The 18,678-nt window shown below is 35.3% G+C and overlaps 1 protein-coding gene across 6 annotated transcripts in view; it reads left to right on the top strand.

Moving 5' to 3' along the window:
* LOC121969769 (serine/threonine-protein kinase OSR1-like) overlaps positions 1-18,678 on the top strand; it is a 77,565-nt gene that overhangs the window by 12,657 nt on the left and 46,230 nt on the right. For all 6 annotated transcript variants that reach the window (XR_006108644.1, XR_006108646.1, XR_006108645.1 and 3 more), the window contains exon 5: positions 9,644-9,725. Coding sequence is in view for 3 of the 6 variants with exons in the window: in XM_042520011.1 (XP_042375945.1) it covers positions 9,644-9,725 (82 nt within the window). In the remaining 3 variants the exon portion in view is untranslated. The remainder of the gene's footprint in view (positions 1-9,643; positions 9,726-18,678) is intronic.

The raw sequence follows: 18,678 nt of genomic DNA, 5'->3' as shown, positions 1-18,678 counted from the left end.
GGCATCACTTTTACATATTCTTAAAATATAAAAATTACATTAATTTATTAATAATTTGAAGTTTTCAAATAAATATAACACAATCAATTATTAAAATCATCAAAATATATTTAAAGATGTCGAAATTGAAAATGGATCTTCATGATCATTATAAATGCAAAATCTCATACTTGATGCCTCTGCAATAAACTTGAAACTAAATCTGAATATAAATCTTCATCACTATTATAAATGTAAATTTTTGAACATGATATTTCTGCAATAAAATTATAATTAAGACTATTAAATTATGTATAATAATAATAAAACTATAGATTTGAAATTTATACATGAATAATTGTTGCAAAAGATTCAATAAACATTAAATATCTCACGAGATAATATCAAAACTTGAACTCACCATTAAATATTTCAAATATAACTTAATAGTAAACATTTATGACAATCAAATATTAATAAAAATATTTTTAATTAATATTTTTATGTTTAAAAAAGTATTGAAACCTTTGCAAAGAATTGATGTGGAAAAATTCACACATTACATAATGGGAATATCCATTATTATATACAAAATTACAATAGAAAGAGAATAGAAAACTAATTATTCCTAAACAGAAATAAACTGTTTAAGGGATGCCCTACCCTGTGCTCACAACTGCTTATTTCTGTACAAGCTATTCACAGTTGTTCGACACTCCCTCTCAAGATGAGGAATAGATGTTTTCCATTCCTAGCTTGACTATAAGATCATGAAATTTAGAACTATTCAGTCCCTTTGTTAACACATCAACCAATTGTAATTCCGAAGGGGTATATGACATATACACTAATCCTTCCTTCAATTTTTCCTTGATGAAATGCCTATCAATTTCAATATACTTAGTCTTATCATATGAATAGGATTATGAGCAATATTGATAGTTGATTTATTGTCACAATGGAGTTTCATCGGGCATTCCCATTTGAATTTCAAATCATTCAGAATAATCTTCAACTAGTAGATGATATTGCCACCATATTTTACTTCTTGCTCCTCCATGTTACTATATTACCACTAAGTACAATATCCTGTTGTTGATCTTTTATCCACTAGAGAACTTGCATAATATGTATCTGTGTAAGCTTCTAAAGCTAGCATCTCATTTCTCTTGAATAAAATTCCTTTTCTCGGAGTGCCTTTCAAGTAATGTAATACTCTGTAAGTAACTTGAAGGTGAGATTCTCTTGGATCATGCATGAATTGGCTGATTACACTCACAACATATGCTATGTCTAGACGAGTGTGAGCAAGGTATATGAGTCTATCAACCAACCTATGATACATTCTTTTTTCAACAATTGATTCTTCTCTCCTATCTTGTGATTTGGATCCATTAGACTAGAAATTGGCTTACACCCAATTTTCCCTTTGTTAGCTAACAGATCAGTCACATACTTCTGCTGAGAAATAAAAATTCCTTTCGTAGAGTATGCTACCTCAATACCAAGGAAGCACTTCAATTGGCCGAATTCCTTTATTTCAAACTCCTCTATCAATTTATGCTTTAGATCATGTTTTTCCTTTTCATCATTTCCAGTTACAATGATATCATCTACATAGACTAGAAGAGTCGTCACCTTCCCTGTTGTTGAGTACTTAACAAAGAGAGTATTGTCCCCTTGGCTTTGGTTATACCCAAACTTCTTCATGACTTTCGCAAATCTTTCAAACCATGCCCTAGGAGATTATTTTAGACCATAAAGAGCCTTCCTCAATTTACATACTTTATTACCAGTATCTCTTGCAAATCCTAGTGGGAGGTTCATATAAATTTCTTTATCAAAATCTCCATGGAGAAATGCATTCTTCACCAAAGATAGTATAACTCTAACAGTATTCAGTTTTGCAGCTAGAGCAAATGTCTCATAATAATCTACCCATAGGTCTGAGTATAACCGTTTGCCACCTACCTAGTTTTATATCTCTCAAGAGAGTCATTTGCTTTGTATTTTAGTATGAAAATCTACTTGCAATCAACAATGTTCTTCCCTTTGGATTCTCAACAACCTCCCATGTCTTATTTTTTTCTAATGCATCCATTTCCTCCTTCATGACATCCCTCCATTCCTTTTGTTGACAATGCCTTAGGAATAGTATTCGGAATAGTCATGGTATTTGGATTCACAATGAGTCTTTTGTGGGCTGGTGATAGATATTTAAGAGAAATATAGTGAGATAGAGGATAAAGAGGGTGTTTAGTGCATCTCTAGCACCTTTTCTAACAACAATGGGAAGGTCAAGACTATCAGATCAGTGGATGATTTAGTAGGTTGTAAAGGCATGATCCCATCATCAGGGTTGGAGGTTTCTTGGACTTATATCACTCCTGGAGCGAGCTTTCTACACTTGAGGGGTACTTAGAGTATCACAAAAAGCACTTGGAGGAGACTCACTAGATGGAATAGGAATAGAAGGTGATTCGGTATGAACTTGAGTAGGAGGAAGATCAAGAGTGTTAATGGGTTTAAATGACTCACAAGTGCTATCTTTTGTCATTGAAATCTTGAGGATAGGACTTGAAGAAGAATAAAGTATGTTCAAAGAAGGTAACATCAACCGAGATATACAACTTTTGAGATAAAAGGTGGTAACACTTCTACTCTTCTTGAGTGGATGAGTTTCTAAGGAAGATACATTTGATGACACGAGGGTCTAGTTTACCTCGAAGTGGACTGTTGATATGGACAAAAGCAGTGCCTAAAAAAATCCTAGGAGTAAGTCCATTTGTGGTTCGGAAATGAGGATAAGAAACGTTGAGGAGTTATATGAGACTTTTGTTGTCTAAGTCACGTGAGGGAAAGTCTATTTATCATGTGTGTGTCATTAAGGATAGCCTCTCCCTAATAGGATTTAGGGACATTGTTATGGAAAAGACTGACATGAGTAGTGTTGAGTAAATGCCCATTTTTTCTCTAATATTCTATTATCTTGGAGTGTATGAGCACAAGACGAATTATGAATAATCCCTTGGGATTGGAAATAGGAGGACAATGTTTGGTTAAAGTAATCTCTAGTGTTATCGGTTCTAAAACTTTTGATTTTCACTTAAAATTGATTTTGAATCATTGAATAGAAATTAGGAATAATAATGTTGGCATCAAATTTTTGTTTGATGAGAAACACCCATGTAATGGCGGTGTGAGAACTCTTTCCTAGTTAACACTACACCCAAGTTCTCATAGAAATGTAGCGGTCCTTGCCGATATGTTACAGTCGGACCTGCAAACCCTGCAATGTGAACTTTTGCATATTTAGCACTATACCCGAGTTCTAGAGATGCAGCGATCCTTGTCGAGATGTTACGGTTGGACCTTGCAACGCGTTCCTTCCGGGGAAAAACCTAGTATTAGCACAATAGTTTAATGGATCTATTCATTGAATATTTGTCATAGTTTTAACGCTGGCCGACAACCTAACGTAACCCTCTTCCTTTGCCCGGGCTTGGGACTGCCATGACTAGGTCATCACGGACTAGAGTAAAGACTTCAGGAGGAGTAACTGACGCCTTTCCAATAAAGATAGGGTTACATCAAGGATCAACTCTAAGCCCCTACCTTTTTACACTAATTATGGACAAACTCACTGCACATATTCAAGACACAGTACTGTGGTGTATGTTGTTTACAGATGATATTATTTTGGTAGATGAAATACGTGAAGGAGTAAATGTTAAACTAGAATCTTAGCGGGAAACACTAGAAGGGAAATGTTTTAGGCTTAGTAGACTAAAGACAGAATATATGGAATTTAAGTTTAGCAATATTAGATATAATGAGATAATTGTTAAGATAGGAGACGACGAGTTGCCCGGAACTGAGAGGTTTAGATATTTAGGATCATTTTTGCAAAATGATGGAGGGATTGAGAGAGATGTCGTACATACAATACAAGCAGGAAATGGAGGAGAGCGTTGGGTGTTTTATGTGACCGTAAAGTACCTCTAAAACTTAGGAAAATTCTACAAAATCGCAGTTAGACCAGCTATGTTATATAAAGATGAATGTTGGCCTATGACTCAAGCACATGAGCAGAAGATGAAAGTTACAGAGATGAGGATGTTAAGGTGGATGTGTCGACATATGAGAATGGACAGAATAAGAAATGAGAGTATTAGAGAGAAAGTCGGAATTGCATTTATTGAGGAAAAATTCCGAGAGACACGTTTAAGATGGTACGAGCATGTATTTAGACGACCAATAAATGCTCCAGTTAGGCGATGTGAAACTATGACAAACACACATATCAAGCAAAGAAGAGGAAGGCCAAAAAAGACTTGGTTAACCACGATAAACCAAGATAAACTTTATTTAAATATAGATGATGGTATAGTTGGAGATAGAGCTCAATGACGTAAAATGATCTATATAGCCAACCCCACTAGTGGGATAAAACTTGTTTGTTATTGTTGTTGTTGAGAAACACCCATGTAACCGGAGTGCAATCATCAATTAAGGAGATAAGCCATCAAGCTCCAGAAACATTGGGAATATTAGGACCCCATATGCCACTATGAATTAAATAAAAGAAAATAGAACTTCTTTTATTGCTAATAGGAAACGATACACAATAATATTTTGTTAATTCACAAATATCACACTGAAGGTTAGAAACATATAATCCTTGAAAAAGATCAGGAAACTTGACCTTTAAAACTTTAAAAGAGGGATGACCAAGACATTTGTGATACAACCAAATGTTGTCCAAAAGACAAATTATTCTTCTTAGAGAATTCAAGGTAATAAAGACTACTATGTTCCTTAGCAAGTCCAATCCTCCTCCCTAAGTCTTGATCTTGGAAAACAAAATAAGAAGAGAAAAAAATGTCAAGACAGTGAAGTTCAGTAGTTAATTTTTGAATGGAAACAAGGTTGGTAGACAATTTTGGTACATGGAAGACGTTTTTAAGGATAAAGTTAGGGGTAAGATGAACATTTCCAAAACCAGCAATAGTTGCTAAAGGTCTATTGGCTACTATAATTTTTTTGTTACTTAGGCTGGGGTTATAAGTGTGGAAAATTTGAGAATTGAGAGTTATGTGGTCTGCGGCATCGAAGTCTATTATCCATGAGTTACAAAAAAAAATGTTTGAGGTATTTATATAAAAACAGAGTGAGGGTATACCTGAGAGAGTCAAATAGCACGTGCTAGACGGTTTATCAAGAGAATCTAACAATCCTCGAAATTTCTCAATTTCTATACTGTTGAATCCTTCTAGGATTGAGCTATCTTCAGTATGAGATTACGCGATCAGGTGTGCCTGAGGTTTGTGTTGCTCCCCACGACTTCCCCATTCTCGGCTTGATGCTTTACCAATTAGTTTCCAACATGTCTCTTTGGTGTGGCGCAGTTTCTAACCGTAGTTGCACCAAAGATGGGCTTTATTGTCTTTAATTAGAGTCACACCACACTTATCTTTCTTCTGCGAAACAGTTTTGGTAGCAAGGGCTGATCCAGCCATAGGTTTGGGCTCAAGCATCACACTTCATTGACTTTCCTTAGCTCGGAGTAGAGAGATCACCTTTGCTAGGGGCGGTATGCTGTCGTTGCCAATGATTTGGATTCGGACCGGATTAAATTCAGGATAAGTTTACCAAAAAATTATATACATGCTCTTCAATAAAATTCTTCAAAATATCAACATCTGCACCACATTGCATCTCAATTACTTGGTAGTAATCCAGTTCATGCCACAGATTTTACAAAACCGTGGCATATTTAGTGATTGATTTATCTCCCTGCTTAGTAGCACCCGCTTTGACTTTGAGTTCATAAACTTGGGCAGTATTACCACCTTTTGAGTAAGTACGGGTAATGCAGTCCCAAATTTCATTAGCAATAAAGAGAAACATAGTGATAATGGATAGTTCCATAGAATCCCATAACCAAGGCATAATCATAGTCTTCTTCATCCTATTCCTCAAAAACTAGATCAGTCTTGGCAAGTCTTGTCCCAAAGATATGACTAAGTTTCTCTTTACCTTTAAGGTACGCACGAACAACCTGAGATCATTTTAAGTAGTTCTTCCTTTGAGTCTATTGGAAGCTTGAATATTTTGCAAATCACTAATTTTCTGGATTGAACTACAGTTATCCGACATAGTGGCTAGGATTGTTGGAAATAGTTGTTTGAGAATCGACCATGATGAAGAAATACAGAAGTAGAAAGGAAAAAGAGAGAATTAGCAATGAAGGCTAAGACTCTAATACCATATGGAAAGAATTGATGTGGAAAAATTCACACATTACAGAATGAGAATACCCATTATTATAGACAAAATTACAATAGAAGAGAGAATAGGAAACTAAGGTGGTGTTTGGTTAAATGACTGGAATGACTATGAGTATGCATTTGATAGTAAGGTGGAATGAGAATGGAAATAAATAATGAAACTCATCTAGTTATATGGGTTTGGCTGATTCCCATAAATATGGAAATCATTCCCAAATTGTCATTCCCAAACCCACAATTCTAACACTATCTTTTACTATTATTCTATTCTTTCATTCCCAAACCCACCAACCAAACATCACCTAATTATTCCTCAAGATATTTTTCTAATTAAATCCTTTAATTTAATGGATTCCTACTCGACTCATAGCTGCTTATTCCTATGAACAACTGTTTATTTTTGTACAAGTTATTCATAATTGTTCGACAAAACCGTATCAACATGACATAATATGCTACTAAAGTCAAGCTTCAAAATTTCGTTCCGTGCCGGGCGGAACAGGCAAAACTTACCATTCCGCCCGCGCACCGAAACCGTCACCAACCTAGGGAAGATTTCGTCGGCGTCGTGCGTCGCTCGTCATCGCGTGGCAGCATGGACAGCGTCGCCAGAATCTTCCCGTGCCTCCGGAAGCGTCGCGGGGCGGTAAAAAGGTCGGGGGCTACGGAGGCGTTGGGACGTGACGTTTTTGGCTGCGCCGAAAGTGTCATGGGACGCTTCCGGCGCCGCCGGATGCCTCCGGTGCCGTCGGAGGTGTCGCCGGACGCCTCCGGCGCCGTCGAAGGCGTCTGCGGGACATCAGATGGGTCGCGGTGTCGCGGTTGAGTCGCGGCGTCGCGGGTGAGTCGTGGCTTCGACGAAGCCACGGGTTACTGTGCAAAATTTAATTTTGCAACTTACAGAAATAAAACAATTCTCATTCCCACTTAATTGTGATATGTTAAAGAGGCTTTCACAAATTCTAATTAAATTATCCTAATAAAATATAAAAAAATATATTTAAAAATTTTTAAAAAACAATAAATTTCATTAAATAATATTCTAAATTTATTTTTACTATTTTAAAAATTCTAAAAAAATCTTTAAAATTCTAAAATAAATTTTAAAATTTTTATAAAAATTCTAATAAATCAAATTTTTATTCTTATATATTTTTTAATTATTTTATATTTTTTACTATTTGATATTTAATTGATATTCTAATTTTTTTACTATTTTAAATATATATTATTTAAATTATTAATTAATTAAATAAATAAATAGTTAATTTATATGATTATTATATATAAAATAGAATTTTATATTAATTTATATAATTATGATTATTTAATCCGGACATTGGAGAACTATAAAGATTATCTAAGTAAATATTACAAGAATCATTGCTTCCATTTAACATATTATATTATGATGTACCAATTTTAATTAGAGTTATTTATGCATCAATTGTTTTTTTTTAAAAAAACTATATTAATTATTTTTTATAACAATATTAAGTTGTTTAATAATGAAGAACTTATATAAAATCAATGTATAACTTATTTTTAAATTATACACAATAAATATATTTATCTAATAATTACTATATATATAAATAAAAAAATGCCGAAACTGTATTGGCACGGCACGATACGATACCGAAACTAGGACCGAAACCTCGGCACGGGTCGAAATTTTAAACCTTAACTAAAGTATTGTTCGGTTAATAAATTAAAATTTTAGTGCAACTCAAAATTTTAAGGTAACCTTAGTGGAATTTGAGGCCAAATTCTTAACTCTATGAAATTGATGCACTTAGGAGGTACTAATCTCATCGAATGTGCATGTAGATTATAAAGGAGGTGATCTGCAGGCTTCCATGGATCTAGATCTATAGAGGAAGGAGGAGCCAATGCTGGAGTTACTCACCTTGAGGAAGATCACCAAGCTTCTTTCAACATCTGCGTTCAGAGGTTGTCATATGATGTTGTCTTATATGTGTACAATGAGACGTGGAGGTAGACAATATTTTTTAGAACGCAGGCAAAGTGAGCCAAAACTGAATCTTAGGTCTGATGGCGACAGGTGCTAGCCGTGGTAAGATGGTTTGATGGAGCGTTGCTGGGCAGGAGTTAGCAACACAATGGTGGCAGTGATTCCTCTTTATTGCACTTGCAGAAGTGGTTGAGCACATGGATATGTGACAATGCAGCTAGTTGAGCGTGGAGGATGGAGAGATCATGGAGTGTGGCAGCATTGACCTTACAGGCAACAGAGTTTGGACAAACAATTGAAATGAGTTGGCCACTGCTTGATGTCCTCATGGAAGTGATTTTTGCTGCTTGGTGTCTGGTGGAGGGGTGAGGAGATGATGGTGCCTCTCCTCATGAGGGGAGGCTTGTGAGAATGAGTAGTGATTGTGAGATGCATAGGAGATTTACGAGAAGGCTCATGAAAAAAAACATTTCTCACGAGAGGCAGAATTGATATTCCCATGTTAAGTTTGGGGACAAGGGATATTCTATTGCCTTGCATTTATTATTAAGCCAGTTAATCTATATGACTCTAGACATACCTAAACTATTCATGCAATGAGTCGACTATATAATAACCCTATTAACTTAATACCTCTAACAAATACCTCAGTCAAAATTATAGCAGGACTTTACATAGGGTACATGAGTTAAAAATTCTAGGAAAATTATTCCAGGAAAAGCAACCCCAGAAAATTATTTATATGAGAAATACATCATTTCTAAGAAATTATGTGATTAATATGAATGTGTAGAGAAATTATTTATCATATAATAGAATTATATGATTTGGGAGAATAATTTCTATTATTGTGTAAGTTATATATTATTGGTAAGAAATATTACACCCACATTTTTTTTGGATCACCATTAGAAAATAACCACTAAAATTGTAAGATATTCATGTTTTTTTAATACTTTGTGACAAGGGCTAATGAAAATTATAGGGGAAAATATAGGTCTCAGTTTCAATCAGATGTACAATCTTGATTCAATAAAATATCAAATAAATTTTAGATATTAAACATGACCTAGCATAATATTGGTGATGAATTAGTCTACATGATATAATAGTAATATTCAATACTCACCATAGGAAAACTATAAACCATATCTTCTAGGTGCATTTTATAATCCTAGTTCATATATGGTGTTACAAATCCTGGTAAATTCCTTGCAATCACAGGAATGATGATTGTAGATAAGTAAGACATGAATTTTATTATATCCCCATGAAAGATGAGAAAGAGAACTCTCTTGCCAAAGTATACCTAGTTGATATAGGGAATACTAAATAATATCTTATTAAAATTTTCAATTTTGGTTTCTGCTCTTCTTGACTGATATCTTTCTATCTGCAGAGCTGACATCTGGTCATTTGGAATAACTGCGTTGGAATTGGCACATGGCCACGCTCCATTTTCAAAATACCCTCCAATGAAGGTTTAATTTGTCTATGTTAAATACTAGATATATGATTGTTGTATTTTGTCCTGATGGTTATTATTACAATGCTCAACTCATCATTGTTAACAAAATTAACACATTATCTTTAATGTGGTTCTAATGAGTAATTTATACAGGAAGTTATAACTGGGAAGATAAATAAGAATATAACATTTATGCAATCATTGGAGTTTGTCTATCCTTGGATAAATTGATGTGATAAGGAGGTGACGTACTTGAAACTTTAATAACTAGAGATGGGAAAGATGTTATAGGAGAAAATCACAGTTATACTATTTATAAATAAGGACAAAAAATTTAGGTAATCATTGGAGTTTTCCTATCCATGAATAATACGAGAGATGGGTAAATATCTCTTTAACATGATATTTAACATAGGTGGGTAGGTGTATAGTATTCTGGCCAAGTAGTTATTATTACAATGCTCAACTCATTCATCTTTTTAACAAATTTAACACATTATCCTTAATGTGTTTCTCTAATATATGAGATCCTAATCCCTTTTTATTGATTTATAACATGACTTATTTTTCATAAAATAAAATAATAGACGTTTCTAATACAAACTCTTACGTAGCTTTCTAAATAGATTTATCTAAATGTCGAGAATATAGATTATTTAGGAAAGCTCTGAGGTGTAAATTATGCTAGCTAGCTGTCTTGATTATTTTTAGCAAGCTTTAATTAGCTTTAATTAGCATTAATTAGCTTTAATTAGCTTTAATTATTCTTAATTGCTGTAAATCATTGAGCTGTAATTATGTTGTAAATTATTATAAATACAATCTCAATAGGAGAGATCATTATGCCCTTAAGTCATCTCTTTCAAGTTGGTATCAGAGCCATCCTTCCCTGTCCAGAAATTTCTTAAGCCAAAGCCATGTCTGAACACTCCAGCGAATCCACCACCATTCCTCAGTCCTCCTCACATCCCGCCCAGATAACCACCATCAAGCTGAACGGTGACAACTTCTTACGATGGTCGCAATCAGTGAAAATGTATATTCGGGGCCGAGGAATGATGGGTTATTTAACGGGTGAAAAGAAAACTCCATTGGAAAAAGACCCAATGTATGCTACATGGAATGCCGAAAATTCCATGGTAATGACATGGCTTGTAAATTCCATGGAAGAGGAGATTGGCGCAAATTATATGTGTTTCCCTACGACATATGAATTATGGGAAAACATAAATCAGATGTACTCTGATTTGGGGAATCGGTCCCAAATCTTTGAGTTGACTCTCAAACTTGGTGAATTGCGGCAAGGAGAAGAACCGGTCACCAAGTATTTCAACTCCTTGAAGAGGATCTGGCAGGACCTTGATCTTTTTGATGCATATGAGTGGAAGAATGTTGAAGATGGACAGTACCACAAGAAAACAGTGGAAGACAGTCGTATCTTCAAATTTTTGGCTGGCCTCAATGTTGAGTTCAATGAGGTAAGAGGAAGAATCATTGGTAGGAGACCACTACCATCCCTCGGTGAAGTCTTCTCCGAAGTTAGAAGGGAGGAGAGCCGGAGGAATGTTATGCTTGGCAAAAAAGGACCTACGACTATCATTGAAGGTTCAACCCTTACCTCTACAGGCTCAAACATACGCAGAGGCACTGCCAATCTATGTAAACCAGAAGAAAGAAAAGTCAGTTTTGTGGTGCGACTTTTGCAACAAGTCACGTCACACCCGAGAAACCTGCTGGAAAATTCATGGCAAACCTGCCAACCTTAAAAGCAAATCAGGTGAGAAAAATGGACGTATCTTTTCCACTGCGAATGAGGCAATGACTACTGCCAGCACCATCACAAAAGAGCATCTGGAGCAACTTCTAGCACTGTTGACTTCAAACCCATCATCCAGTACTCCTAATGTTTCTGTGGCGCATACAGGTAACGAAATAATTGCCTTTCCATGTGGTTTCGGAATTTCTACTCCATGGATAATTGATTCTGGAGCATCTGATCATATGACCAATTTCTTGAAATTGTTAAAATTATACTCACCCTGGCCTGAAAATAAAAAGGTTAAGATTGCAGATGGAAGTTTTTCACCTATTGCCGGAAAAGGTTCAGTCCAAATTTCTGAGAATATAGATCTTAAGTCTGTTCTCTATGTACCTAAACTTATAGGCAATCTTCTTTCAGTTAGTAAATTATCCAAAGACTCTAACTGTCATGTAGTTTTTTGTGACTCTCATTGTATCTTTCAGGACCGGAGCTCGGGGAAGACGATTGGCAGTGCTAAAATGGTGAATGGTCTTTACTACTTTGAGGACATTTTGCCTAGTAAGGAAATTGTGCAAGGACTTAGTAGTATTAGTTCTCTTTCTGTTTATGATCAAATAATGGTTTGGCATTGCCGTTTAGGTCACCCTAGTTTTTCATATATGAAACATTTATTCCCTGATTTGTTTAAAAATATGAACCCCTTAGATTTTCAATGCGAAAGTTGTATTCTTACAAAAAGTCCTCGTAAAACATATGTCTCTAGACCTTACCTTGAATCAAAACCTTTTTACTTATTCCACAGTGATGTGTGGGGACCCTCAAAGGTAACTACATCATCAGGACAAAAATGGTTTGTAAGCTTTACCGATGACCATACTCGACTCTGTTGGGTATTTTTGATGAGAAACAAGAATGAGGTTGAGAAAATTTTTAAAGAATTCTACAATTTGATTGAAAACCAATTTCAAACAAAAATAAGTATTTTGAGAACAGATAATGGTATAGAATATTTCAATCAATCTGTAGAAATTTTTTTGAGGACAAAAGATATCTTACATCAATCAACCTGTCCTGATACTCCAGAACAAAATGGAGTCTCTGAAAGAAAAAATAGGCACTTACTTGAAGTTGCTAGGGCCATAATGTTTTACATGAATATTCCAAAGTACTTGTGGGGAGATGCAATTCTAACAGCAACTTATTTAATTAATAGGATGCCTACTATAGTTTTAAACTACATCACGCCGTTGCAATGTCTGAAAAAATACTTCCCTGAATCTCGCATCAATTCTGATTTACCCCTTAAAGTATTTGGTTGCACTGCTTATGTACACATACCTAAGAGATCACGGTCAAAATTAGATCCTAGGGTAGAAAAATGTGTTTTTATAGGCTATGCTGCAAATCGGAAAGGCAACAAATTTTTTTATCCTCTAAAAAAACGGTTCTTTGTAACAATGGATGCCACTTTCATGGAAACCAAACCATATTTTACCAAAAATTTGATTCAGGGGGAGAATCTAAGGGAACCAAATTTTTGGGAGATAACTAGAACTCTTCCAAATTTGGTTATTGACCAACCTCAAAAATCTCAAAATGAAAATAATGGGGAGTCCGAACCCATAATTGTCAACCATGAAATTGGTCTATCAGAAAAGGAAATACTTCGAATGGAAAAAAACCGAAATATCCTTGAACCTTTGGTTTATTCTAGGAGAAATGTCCTTGGAAGAAGTAGAGATGAATTAACCATTACAGCACAAGCCTCATTGGAAGCCCCGGGCGAAGGAACACTGAATACTCCAGGTACCTCTTTTTCCCCTAACTCACATGAAAACTCCACTTTACCTATTATTCTTGAGTCTACTAGTCCAACCTCAATTGTTCCGCAAGAAAATGACCTTGACAACCTTGACCTCCCCATTGCTTTTCGAAAGGTACCCGAACCTGTACCAAACATCCCATTGCCAGATACATAACCCATGACCATTTATCCGAATCACATAAGGCATTTACTATTAATATTTCAAAACTTGTTGTACCTAGAAACATTCAGGAAGCATTGGAGGACAAGGATTGGAGATTAGCAGTGTTTGAAGAAATGAATGCCTTACAAAAAAATGGTACTTGGGAAATTGTTGAAGCACCTAAGGATCAAAAGATAGTAGGGTGCAGATGACTCTTCACTATAAAGAGTAAACCAGATGGGAGTGTAGAGAGATATAAGGCAAGGCTTGTAGCAAAAGACTTTACGCAGACATATGGAATATATTACTAGGAAACATTTGCTCCTGTCACAAAAATCAACTCAATTCGAGTTCTTCTGTCACTTGCGGTCAATCTCAAATGGCCCTTATATCAGTTGGATGTTAAAAATGCCTTCCTAAATGGAGATCTAGATGAAGAAGTACTTATGAGCCTCCCTCCGGGTTTTGAAAGAAAGTTCGGAGTCGGAAAGGTGTGTAAACTGAAGAAGGCCTTGTATGGTCTAAAGTAATCCCCAAGGGCATGGTTTGAACGCTTTGGCAAAGCTGTGAAGTGACTTGGTTATGTTCAAAGTCAAGCTGATCACACCATGTTTTACAAACACTCAAAGGAAGGTAAAACAGCTGTGCTTATTGTATATGTTGATGATATTATCCTAACAGGGAGTGACTACAAGGAATTTGAAGAACTTAAAGGAAAACTTGCAAAAGAATTTGAAATCAAGGACTTGGGAGTGTTAAAATACTTTCTTGGCATGGAGTTTGCAAGGTCCAAAGAAGGTATATTTGTCAACCAACGAAAATATGTCCTTGACTTGCTGACCGAAACTGGTATGCTGGGATGTAACGCCTATGGAGCCTTACGTCAAACTATAACTAGCAGCGACAGAATCAGTAAAGGAAAGGGAGCGATATCAAAGACTTGTCGGGAGACTGATTTATCTATCACACACTTGGCCTGATATAACATTTCCCGTAAGTGTAGTTAGCCAATTCATGCACTTGCCTGGGTCTGAACACTTCGATGCTTTGTATCGGATCCTAAGGTATCTAAAGAGAACACCCGGTAAAGGACTTCTGTTTAAAATCCGGGGACATCTACAAGTTGAAGCTTACATTGACGCTGACTGGGCAGGAAGTCTAACTAATAGAAGGTCTACTTCGGGATATTGCTCGTTTGTGGGTGGTAATTTGGTCACTTGGCGTAGCAAGAAACAAAATGTGGTAGCTCGAAGCAGCGCAGAGGCTGAGTTTATAGCCTTAGCTCATGGAATATGTGAAGTTTTGTGGATCAAGAGACTATTATTGGAATTGAAGATATCAGAGTTGGCTCCAATAAAGATGCACTGTGACAACAGAGCAGCAATTTCAATTGCACACAATCCAGTACTTCATGATCGCACAAAGCATGTGGAAGTCGACAAGCACTTCATCAAAGAAAAAATAGACAATCATGTGATTAGTGTGGACTATATTCCCACCATTGAACAGGTTGCTGATCTACTTACAAAAGGGCTACACAAGAGACAGTTTGAATGTTTAGTAAGCAAGCTGGGTATGGAAGATATCTTTAAACCAGCTTGAGGGGGAGTGTCGAGAATATAGATTATTTAGGAAAGCTCTGAGGTGTAAATTATGCTAGCTAGCTGTCTTGATTATTTTTAGCAAGCTTTAATTAGCTTTAATTAGCATTAATTAGCTTGAATTAGCTTTAATTATTCTTAATTGCTGTAAATCATTGAGCTGTAATTATGTTGTAAATTATTATAAATACAATCTCAATAGGAGAGATCATTATGCCCTCAAGTCATCTCTTTCAAGTCTAAAAAAGCTAAAACTTTTATGAAAAAACTAGTTATGCCATGGTTTAAAATTTTGATCTATTTTCGGAGTTTCAGTTCATGAAAAACAAGACGGTTTCGGTATCATATCGTGTTGCGTTGATATAGTTTTAGTACTTTTTAAATATAAATATTTAATTAAAATTAAAAATTTCAATCTAAATATTTAAAAAATTAATAATACAAAAATTAAAAATTAAATATTTTTTAAAAAAGAGAAAAAAATGCATCTGCGGAGGTCACCATGGATCTCCGCGGGTCTTGGAGGTGGCCATGCGCTAAAAAAATACAAAATAAAATATGTTTTTTTTTAAAAAAGGAAAAAATGCGCCTGTGGCCATCGTCGTTGATCTCCGCGTGGTCGTGCGCCTCTGCAACCTTGAGGAGATCGCTGCGATCCTGAGTGACCAATGGTGTCGGGTGGTGAGCGAAATAACAAATTTTGCCTGTTTCGCCCGACACAGCTTGAAATTTTAAATCATGAGTTATGCTATCATATCATTAGTTATTCTATCTAGCGGCAAAACCTCTTGACAAATGAGAAGTCTAGGTAGGTCGAGGGCGATTGATAAGTCGAGGGCGGCAAAACATAGGCCTATATTTAGGTGTGGGTAATTTTATTACTTAAGCGAATTACTTAACTAAGGTGAGCTATTTCAAGGCCAAAGTTAGTAAGAAGTCCACTGATAGTAACTTTTTGGTTAGACTTATTTGTCTAGTTGACTAATTCGCCTAGTCGACTAGGGAGTCAACTAGTGACCGAAGATTTTTATTGATGATTCAGATTATTGTAATTCTTAGACATGATATGGTTTGAAAAAATGAACATTTATACCTGTAGTTGATTGATGAGGGAAGAGCTGACTGGTGGAACAATCATCAGAAGATTTGGTCAATGATAGATTTATATCTAGATTAGTTCACTAAGGTGAACTATTTCAAAGTTAAAGTCAGTAAGGAGTTCACTGATAGTAATTTTTAGTTGACGTATTTGTCTAGTTGATTAATTCACCTAGTTGACAAGGGAGTCAACTTTGAAGATTTTTATTGATGATTAAGATTATTGTAATTCTTATACATGATATGGTTTGAAAAAGTGAACATTTATACCTGTAGTTGATTAATGATGGAAGAGCTGATTGGTGGAACAATCTTCAGAAGATTTGGTTAATGATAGATTTATATCTAGATTAGTCAACTAATAGTGCAAATAGTCGATGCCACAGTCATATGAGGAAATGGTTATGATCCAAGGAAACTGACACTAGTCGATTTAGATTAGTCAATTGATAATTATTAGTGGAAGAATCTGATAAAATCCAAGTGAACCAAACTTGATCTAGTGGATTGTGTTGAAGTATGATCTAGTTTAGTCAATAGAAAAGCAGTTGAGTTGAATGAAACTTGTGACAAAGAATGAGTTGACTGAAGATGGTCAGACAATGGTCGCTGCGGATAATGTTCCAAGAATAGTGGATCAATCGATTGATAGGATGAGTTAGTTGAGTGATAGTGACTGGGCTTCACTCTTCAAAATTGAGCCAAGAACTTGAAAACAACAAGTAGTGCTACATCTAAAACAAGATACTGTGATTCTCAGCTCTTCATTGCTATTTCTTTACTATCGTTTAGTTTAGGTAGTTAGTTTTCTTTTATCATTAATGTTGTCGTTCATTTCATTTTTTTTAGCTTAAGGCGTTTACCTTCAAGCTTTACAATATTCGTTACTGTGAGTTTTTTTCAAGAGGCAACTTGCCTAACAAATCTATAGGTTGTGGAGTATTAACTTGGGTTCCAAACCATGTAGATACCTGTGCCTTTTTGTCTCGCTACACTTGTTCTTTTACATTGCACTAACTTTTCTATCTTTCCATTGTGCTAACATTTCTTATTTCCTATGTTTGTTACTTTCTAAACAATCGTTTTTGTAGTTTCCACTGTAACTCGAAAGAATTCATTTTCAGCTGCATTAAATTCTTGGATTAAATAGTTTTTGACTAGCGGCTCTTTTGTTCTAACTTATCTTACATTGGTGAGTGCATGGTAACCACCTTCTAATACACAAACCAATTCGTTGGATTGAGCTTTTTGCCTCCCCTCCCTCTCAATATGGTATTAGAGCCATCTTATACCTCTAGGTTAGGTTGAGGTGTAATGTTGTGAGCATTGGGTGCATGTGGCTTTTGCTCATACCTTAACCCCTCATAGGATAGGACAATGCAAGGTTTAACAAGAGTATTGACTATGCTAATACTTATGGATTTGCCATCTCTTTATTACAATAAAATAAACAAATTAAATCTAGAAAATTCTCTTTATTCTCCTTCATTGATGACAAGTTGACTCAAACTAATTAAATTGGTCTAGAATCTTTCTTCTTTTATTGTTGCGATTGTAAGTTGATGACAAAAAAATCAAGTAGTTGGTGAGGGGGTTAGAGTGTTGTGTCAAGGGTGGAGTGTCTGTAAATGGCGAATATGATGCATAACAAAGTGTGATGTAGAACAGTAAATCGAATTGCTATGGCCGTTTATGTTTGAATAAGCAGTCTTTCCACCTTAGTCAAGGAATCTTATGATAATTGTATGTGCTTTTTCGATGAATCACGAGCCTTCCTTTGCCACCGTGCAATAACTTGGGTTTCACTCTTAAATCACTTGGTAACACAATTAATATCTTCATGCTTTAATGATGATCATCGGAGAGGAGAATATTTGAGAGCAAAAATTTGTAGTATTGCTTAAACAAACAAACAATTAGTTGAATATCTTCTACAGGATGTATAATAATTTTGTTGCTTAACACAAAAATTTTTTTGCTGGAAATAATAATAGTAGAAATAAATTTATTTTTTTTACTAAGTAGAAAGACAAATAGACAATAACATTTAATGTATTGCTTTATTTATGAAAAGGATCTATTTTTAATTTAATTTTATATGCATTTATTTGACCTCTATAAACACTATCAATCATGTTGGGAAAAGAAGTTTCAACTCTTTACATAAAATTGCATTTGAAAGTAGTCATGATCTGGTGAATCCCCTTGCTACAACTAAGAAAATGCTATGTGGTTTTAGTTGTAAAACACAAATGGTTTAAAACAGGGTTTCAAGTTTCGTTCTGATCCAGGATTGTACTCTGCAAATTTTTTTCTACTTCTAAAGAAACTTGAGATACTCTTGATGTACTCACACAAACACACTGCTTACCTGCTGCAATGTTCCACCTGTTGCTGTTTCTGTGATTGCATACCACCTTTGTGTTTGAGGGTTCAATCTCACCTTTGATCTGCTTACTTTTGCCTCCTTTGATGTACTGTTGTCATATCTCGAAGTCTTGTTTAAGTATTTACACTCGCCTTCGATCTGCTCGTTGC

Source organism: Zingiber officinale, chromosome 4A, assembly GCF_018446385.1.
Source record: "Zingiber officinale cultivar Zhangliang chromosome 4A, Zo_v1.1, whole genome shotgun sequence".
NCBI lineage: Eukaryota > Viridiplantae > Streptophyta > Magnoliopsida > Zingiberales > Zingiberaceae > Zingiber > Zingiber officinale.
This window is presented reverse-complemented; position numbering and strand designations above follow the sequence as displayed.